General features: G+C 32.7%; 1 protein-coding gene across 1 annotated transcript in view; it reads right to left on the bottom strand.

The window, feature by feature from the left end:
* Positions 1-9048, bottom strand: part of LOC106878286 (uncharacterized) — a 132700-nt gene that overhangs the window by 25720 nt on the left and 97932 nt on the right. Inside the window, exon 13 of the mRNA XM_014927463.2 lies at positions 5346-5487. Coding sequence (XP_014782949.1) covers positions 5346-5487 — 142 coding nt within the window. The remainder of the gene's footprint in view (positions 1-5345; positions 5488-9048) is intronic.

The following is a 9048-nucleotide window of genomic DNA, read 5'->3' as shown; positions in this document are numbered from 1 at the left end:
ATATATATATATATATATATATATATATATATATATATATATATACATACACACAGAGACATATATATATATAGATATATATATACAGCAATAAGAAAATGGAGGGGATCAAGGGGTGGCATTCATCAACTTTTAGACATTATATTATGTCTATTTATTTATTTTTTAAAAAACAATTATAACAATATACATACATATATAACATATTATGCTTTACATATATAATATATAAAATATAAAAATACCAGTAATTATTAAAATATATAATGTAGAGCATAGAAAGTAGAATAGTATCTTACAGCTGTTTCAGCCAAGAGGCCATAGTACCCCACTTTGCTACCATCCCTTCAGTGAACTGAAGTATTTGGTAGATAAGATTAAGGTACTTAGGTGTGCCTCTGGGCTTCATCAGAGAGTTTAGAAAGTTCATAAGGTTAAGTTATAAATATAAATACATACATATATATACACACTTTTACACATACATACATATACATAAATACATATCTATACATTTATATGTATATGTATATGCATACAAAGGAATAAATTATTATTATTCTTATTAGGTGTATTATATTATTCTTATTAGATAAAGTATAAACAGAGGGAAGAAAAATTATCAAAAGAGAAATAATAGTGAAATTTAAATAATTAATATATCTTAAGATTATTGTAGTTATGTTGGAATGAAAAGGTATATAATTGAGGAATATATATATATATATATATATATATATATATATACATATATACACACACACACATATATGCATATATATATATTTACGTACAAACACACCCATAGGTACATATATATTTCCTGTGTTGAAAAGGGAGGATTACTGTAGTAGTTTGTATTTTTCTTTTTATATAATTATAATAATTATACATAAACATATATATATACATATAAACATGCGATATGTATTCTATTGAGGGCTTGAGGTAACAGTCTACAATAAGTGGGTTAGAGTTTATATTAATACCTGTGATATTAGTCGGTACTAAAAGTAATAAATTTCCGGGTATTAATCAAGGTACTTTATTATTTTCCATTACTTTTTGTTTATCGAGTAAAAAAAAAACACTTATGTATTAATAATTGGGTATTCTACCAGCAGTGTCTTGGATGGATATTATCCCTTAGTTGGTTGGATTCACGTCTAACTCTCTTGGAATTAGATAGATATAGATATATACACATATACATATCTATATATAGTTGTGTGATAAAAAGTTTATTTCTCAACTACATGGTTCCAAGTTCAGCCCCACTGCATAGCACCTTGAGCAAGTGATTTCTCCTATAGCCTTGAACCAATCAAAACCTTGTTAGTGTATTTGATAAAAATAGAAACTGAAAGAAGCCCATCATATAAATGTGTGTGTCTGTGCTGGTTGACAACTACTGTTGGTATGTCTATGTCTCTATAACTTAGCAGTTTAGCAAAAATGATGGATAAAATAAGTACAAGGCTTAGAAAACAAATACCATAAAAACCCATGTAATTTACGCACTTTTTTTGCAAAAAAGTTGACTTTTATTTATGCTGGACAGTATAATGCTTACTTTTTCTGTATAAATTTACTTAAAACAATTAAATGGTTAACTACTTTTTGAAGTTTGATGTTCATGCTGGTAATCACGGTCCGGGCCATATTTTGCATTGCTTGGAGTTTCCACCTATCGCAATGGAGCCCAGCAATTTCCTTAGATCAGTTTTGCTCTGCTTAAGAAGTCTACCTTGTATTTGCTTCCAGGAAGCTATTGCTCACTTTCTCCGCATTAGAACAATGAAATTCATCACCGCCAACATCACCAACGACATCATCATAATTCATTCTTGTGCGTGTAAACTCACTAAGTGAATATGACTTAGCATTCCTACAGAAACCTTCATTTACCTTATATGATGTTTAATGTCATTTCACATTCATGTTGAATTATGCAGCAATCTTATGTTCTCTTCATAGAACACTTGTAATGTATGTATTACCAGTTCTTTTGGTATAGTAAATTTTTGCTATTCTTGTTTATGTCTTCTCACAGACATGCATATTCTAACAAGCTGCTTCTTAAATTTTGCACTTCCCTTGTTCAATAAACAGAGTTAAATTTGCAAAGCTGTTTATTTTCTCCTTTTAATTTTTAATGTTTACTTGAGCAGGTTACCAAACTATCAGTTTGGTCTTCTGGCTAAAATGATAATGACAAACTTTTAAGTTTGCTTGACATTTTATAAGTGTGAAAGGGATTAAAATTTCAATACTCCGTATCAAAGGTTCCAACAAGAATAGGCAAAAAATCAGAGCTTGAGACAAGAAGACACTTTTGATTCTGTTTACATAATCAGTTTGATTGGTCACCTTCCTCTGTCAGTTGAGTAAAGTGTCATCTGATGTTTATTGGTAATTAAACTTATTTTGCAACACTTGTGCATATTTATCAGCTTTGTTTTTGTTGATAAGAATTATCAATAACTTTTCCTATGATCGTGATTTGAGAAGACATACCAGAAGTATGCTAAAGATAGGACATAATCTCTTGTGGGCAAGAAATGTAAAATAAAGTTTATTATATAGAACACAAACACTTCGTAATTTAATAGGTTTCAATGTGATACCTGTTAAACAGAAATTATTTTTATTTAATGAAAATTTAATAAAATCTAATCATAAGTTAGTGAAATTATGCTAAATACAGCATCATTAAATGCAAAGAGAGACATCATCCATGCAGACGCATTTCTCTTCTATGACATTGTGATTTTCTCTCACACACTGTCTTGCAATTCAAAACATGTCAAGTCTCTAGTCCTCGCAATGCAGAACATTAGCAAATTTCTTCTTTTCTGCTTCTTCTCTGACTAAGTAAACCTGTCTCCTAGCTTCCCTTCTGGCTATCTGATACAATTCTCTGCTACCACCACACTTCCAGTCCTTCCAGGCTTGTTTCTTTTCCCTAATGACCCTGTCAATTACATTGTTCCACCACCATGTCACTTTAGGTTGAGAGGGGACTTTGCACCAGCCACAGATTTGGTCAGTAGCCCTCAACAGGTTGTCCCATAGGAACCTCCAGCTGTCCTCCATGTTATAGAATGCTATATCCTCCTCTTTCTTGTCAAAAGCTTCAAGCAATACATCTCTGAATCTCTGTCTATTCAGAGAATCCTTAAGCTTCCAGACCCTCCTTTTCTTGGCAGGCATTTAGCCCTGATCCTGAAGTCACTAACAACTAACCTATTTTGTGGGCTGCATTCTTCACCTGGGAAAGGTTTTGGCATTTATAAGCAGCAGTCTTTCTCATTTCCTGATGAGAATGTAGTCAATCTGACTAGTGTGCACACCGGACTAGTAGGTGAATAGTTGACTGGCAGGTTTCCTGAAGTTAGTATTACAAATCATAAGATCACTGGCATCACAGAATTCCAGCAGCCTGGTTCCCTCCTCATTGCAGGAATCAAATCCATTGCCACCATGCATACTATGGAAGTTCCTCTGATGTTGTCCAACATGCCCAGTGAAGTCGCCAGCCACAAAGATAAGGTCCTTGTCATTTGTCAACAAGGTAGTCTGCAAGAGGGTGTAATAAAATCGGTCTTTCTGGTCATCAGGTAGCCCTGGCTGAGGAGCATAGGCCGAGATAATGGTTGCTATTCCATGTTGCAGCACTAGTCTAAGCTTAAATATTCAATCACAGACACTGACTACCTCAATACACACATATGTTTACATTTACACACACACACACATATATATATATAAATATGTGTATGAGTTACATTCTACAAGACTGTCTGCAAACAACATTGTTTAAAACATATATTGATGAAATATATTTTTTGGAGGTAAAGCTCCACATGTACATTTATCCAGTTATGATTTTCATATAACAACCTAGTAATATAGGAATTTAAGAAAAGGTTTGTTTTGTCGTTGTTTTTTTAACTAGAAAGTTGTGTGTTGCTTTGTGATTGCCAAGTTTGTGTCTTTATCTATTATTTCTTTGTCATATTCAGTCACTATAGGGAAAACACATACATAAAGAAAAAATCTCTTTAAGAAGAGAAAGAGAATTTCATATGAAAAGATGGGTATACTTTTAGAGGAGATGGGTTTAAACACAGTTCTTGTGTAGAGACTGTTGTTGTATTAGTAGATGAAACAAAGGGTAAAGAATATTGTTTGATATTGATTTAGAGGTCAAAGGTTATCAATAAAGCAGCTTTTGGTAATCAACAAAATACTTGATAATAACAACTCAAAAACTCTGTGCAGGAGTCTAATCTAGGGTGTGGAAAGTTTCAGTTTTGCAGTGGTTTAGCAGCTGCTCAGTACTAATGAGCTTCTTAAATAGGAAGTAAAAATTTCCAAATGTTAAGAATATAATTTTTCTATTAAAAGCCAAGCTAATGTTTATTTGCAGTGTGTACTTTGAGGAGAATTTTTCAAATTGGCAGTATGGATAAAAATTGGAGGAGAGGAAAGAGGAGAGAGTGTGTGTCATTGTTTCTCTTTCCTTTGCTGCTTATTGCTGTAATCCAGCATGCATTGCTTCAAATTATGTTCAATTACACAGACAATTCAATACTCTCAAATCCATTTTTATTAAATTAAATTGAAAGGGATGAATGAGTGATTCTAAAAATAACATTCTCTTCATACATTCTAAACTTAAGAATTATTTGTGATATAGGAAGTGACTCACCTTTTGAGATAGAGAAACTGAGGTGTTTTAATTATAGACTAATGTTTTCATAACAGTAGAAATGAGAGAAGAGTCATAAAAGCAAAATATGCAGTTGTTTTCACTCATTTCCTTGGATAAAGAAATCTCAAACAGTTTGGAGCAGCATTTCCCAAAGTTTTAATTCTTGTGGAACCTTTGAAATACACATCTCAGGGAAATTACAAAAATTTTATTACATATCTTTAGTAATCTTTTTCTCTCTTAAATAAAGTTAAATTTCATAAGGGATTAAATGAACTAGAGAACCACTTTTGAAAGGTTTAACAGTGCTATATCCATCAGATACCACACAGAACATTTAAGAAATTTTATCTTAACAGTTGACAATAAGAAGAGCTTCCAGCTCTAAAATCCCTGTCGTCCAGATTATGCAGTTAGACAATTATGAAGCCAAAATATAACTTAATATATTCTATTTACAAGTTTTTTTTTTTCAATAATTTTATTACATGTCACCCTATTTCTTTTATTGTGTATCTAATTGACATGTTTTATTTGTTTGTTGTTGTTTTTTGCTTTATGTTTAAAGTTAATTTCTTATTCTGACAGAAAAATTATATAAAAATCTGTACAGAAGAGATAATCTTACCCAGTTTCCAAAGCAGCAAACTGAAATCCTCTGAAATAGCAAGCTTTTAGACAAATATCAATACTGACAAATCGACTTTTTAATATTTTTTTCATCTGTTGCAGAGCACCAATTCTTCCCTCAAAGCAGCCAACAAAGGTTCCTAGAAAATATGTACAGATTTTCAGTTACAAACATGAAAGATCAACAACTTTTCTTTTGCTTTTGTTACATACTCATGTGGGTTATACAGGTTTCTTACTGTGATACAAATGCTTAGGCAATTAATTTATACAAAAGCATTTCAGCACCATACCTGGACCCATCTGAAACTAAAGATACAAATAAATGTATTTCTTTCACCAGAGTAACATTAAAAGAATACTTTAACTGCACTCAGAGCCCGTAATATGCTTTCTCACACTTTTTCCCAGATATTTGATGGATTTTATGCACAGTAAAATGACAGGAGGCTGAAAAGAAAAATCTACTGGCTGTCAAATTACGTCTCAGAATTAATGTGAGAAATAGACATTGCTTCACAAAGACATCTATCTTAATACAAACTGTGAGATATTTGCTACCATTCTGCATGCTCATAGTTGCCTTAAAATATATAGCAAATTAAAAACCACTATATCTCAAATGGCAGATTTTGAAGCTAAAGTACTCGCTCTCTCTCATAAAAGTATATGATATATAACTTTTATATTATAATTCTTTGTTTTAATTTCACTTCTTTGTTCTGAACAGTTACAACATAAAATAGGTTTTTAAATTACCTAGTTTTAATTCAAGTGTTAGCATTTAGAAAAGCTTTCAATAAAAGTAAATACTAAAGCGAATTTGAACCTAATTTTCGCTGATAATTTTTTTTAATGTCTCCTTTATAACAGCAATCCAAGCAGCATCTGGTAGTTAACAATAGGTGATGACTCAAATCATTGAAAAGATTCTTTCTTATATTAACACAGAGCTGTTCAAACATTTTCATCAATTGACTCCAATAGAACTAGAGAAACTACACTCTTGCATAATTTCTCCCCATTTATATGCTTCACCTGAAATAACACGTACTGAATAAATGCAAACATTACCAAGCAAAACAGTACTGGCACACACAAAAAAAAAATAAAGCAATCTAAACACAAGTTTTACATCAAAATATTAAAAAAAAAACCTAACAAGTTAAGGTATTTGTCAAGTTTGCCTTCAAAACCAAGGAGTTAACCCTTATCAAGCAGACTCCAAAGACATTCTAGCCATGACCATCTCATCTGTTTTTCAGATGTTAGCATACCTCAAACTACATTGTCCAATATATTATATTTTTAATACAGTACAGTGTGCTTTGAGGGAGATTTTGCTGTTACTTCTAGAAAGTCAAGTGACCACATATCCTTATTGGTTCATGTTGTTAAGTGTAGTGATTGTTGTATTTTATGTTCTTTAGTGTTGCTAGTAAGAAAGAGAAAAATATTTGAAGTTATTGTGTAGCTACACACAAGGAAATTATGAGAGGAGGTAATTCTAAGGTCATCTATTTAAGTTGTGTGTACAATTGTTAGTAGTGGGAAGATGTAAGTCCAAGTTAGAGAGATTAAGTGAGGAGATACAGCCTTGTGGTGTATAATGAAATTACTTTTAGATTTGTTACCGTCATACTCCACATAGGCTTGGCAACTTGAGTAATATTTTGCAAGGCAAAATTTGTTGTTTCTTAATGCATAGTTTATGACTTTGTTTATGAGTGGATAGCAAACAATAGAGTCAAATATTTTGCTAATGTTAATGGTGGTCAGAATAGTGTATGTTGGGGAATTTTGTCAATAAATTCATCCTCAGTATAGATTTGTCAATTGTGCAGTGGTTGGATATTGTTCTCTGAAATCATATTTTGAATTGAAACAAGAAATACAAGAGTTTTATAACAGGAATGAATTTTTCTACAATTTTTATGAATGTACATCAGAGAGTGATGGTTATGTATAATGTTGCTTCAGTTTTGTTTGTAAACCTGTGATTATTAGCCTTTCTGAGGAATTGGCAATGAAGGCATAAGGATGAGAAGATATTAGTGAGTGCAATAATTCTTTCTGGTCTTAAGTGTTTTAGGGGTACAATACTGATACTGTAATCCATTCTGAGTTTTTGTTTAGTGATTTGTGTTGTCTCTTTATATATGACTTATATATAAGTATTTGGTACTGGAATACTACAACATTTTAGTCTGAAGTGTTGATTTGTCTGGATGGCTATGGCTGCAACATTAGTTACTCAACTAATATTCTGGTATTGGTATGCCATTTTTCAGACAACCCACTATAGAATTAACTGGTAAAACCTATGGCATGTAAGTGATCAAATGATAGCACATAATCTATAAGTTCCTTGACAACCATAGTATGCACTCCAGCATGCTATGGTTTATTGTGCGGAATGGCACGTAAAAAGCACTATCCAAACGTGATCGATGCCTGGGCTGCCTGACTGGCTCTTGTGCCAGTGACACATTAAAAGCACCCACTACACTCTTGGAGTGGTTGGCGTTAGGAAGGGCATCCAGGTGTAGAAACATCACCAGATCAAATTGGAGCCTGGTGCAACCGCTGGCTTTCCAGTCCTCAGTCAAACCATTCAACCCATGCCAACGTGGAAAACAGGCATTAAACGATGATGATGATGAGTTGAGTGTAGAAGTTGAGCCTATTAAATTTTCTCTACTGCCCAGTTTGTTATTGTATACCTATTACATCTTGTGTGACCACAGTGGAGGCCAGCAAGGTACACTCAATTAGAGCACAACAATTGTCCTTTTGTATTTATCATTAGTGTTTAGAGATAATGGCACTATTGATGCTACAGGTATTTTAGTGTGTACATGCTTTTATGGTTGCCTGGAATGGGTGTTCTTAACGTAATTGTACTTTAAGGTGTTCTGGTGTTAAGTGATAGTTATACATTTTGTGCCAGGGACAGTGAAGGCTGGCGCTTGCTGCAACAATAAACTGTCTCTCACATGTCCAAGTAATCTCAGTTTAAATGTTTTTGTTTCATTGTATAGGTGATTTGAAGGTGTGATCAGTGTGCAGCCAGTGGTAATGCAAAAGGTTCTGTTCTAAGTTCTTTGTTATTTGTTGAGAAGAGACTGGTTACCCAAGTAGACACTAGTATAAACCATGATGGAATAATATAGTTTGTGAAATGAAGTGCTTTGCTCAAGAACACAATGCAACGCCTGATCTGGAAATTGAACCCACAATCTTGCAACCATGAGTGCAACACCTTAACCACTGCATAGGATGTCATTTCATGTAAGTTTGGTCTAATGTAGGATTTGAACTTGGCACAAAGTTAAAGAACTGGCTACCAATGACTCCCACATAGTATTTTATAACTAGGTGAGTTGAGGTAGTCGTAGTTAAGTGCCTTCTGTCTGAATAAGGTTAGTTAAGGATGTGAATCATTTGCATAATGCTACAAGGTGTGCCAATAATTACTAAAGAACTAATACAGTATAGGGTGTGACTACATATATATAGGTTTAGATTTAGATTCATAATTGAATATGGTACTTATGTTTAGGCACCAGAATATAGTATGGAGTAGCATATAAATGGAGTAGCATGAAACGTGCGTACTGCAATCATCTTTAAAATCTGTGTTGCTTATTTTGTTTATATATATATATATATATATATATATATATATATATATATATATA

Source organism: Octopus bimaculoides, chromosome 3 (genome assembly GCF_001194135.2).
Source record: "Octopus bimaculoides isolate UCB-OBI-ISO-001 chromosome 3, ASM119413v2, whole genome shotgun sequence".
Classification (NCBI taxonomy): Eukaryota; Metazoa; Mollusca; class Cephalopoda; order Octopoda; family Octopodidae; genus Octopus; species Octopus bimaculoides.
Note: the sequence above shows the minus strand (reverse complement) of the source record. Positions and strands in the feature narration are given on the sequence as shown.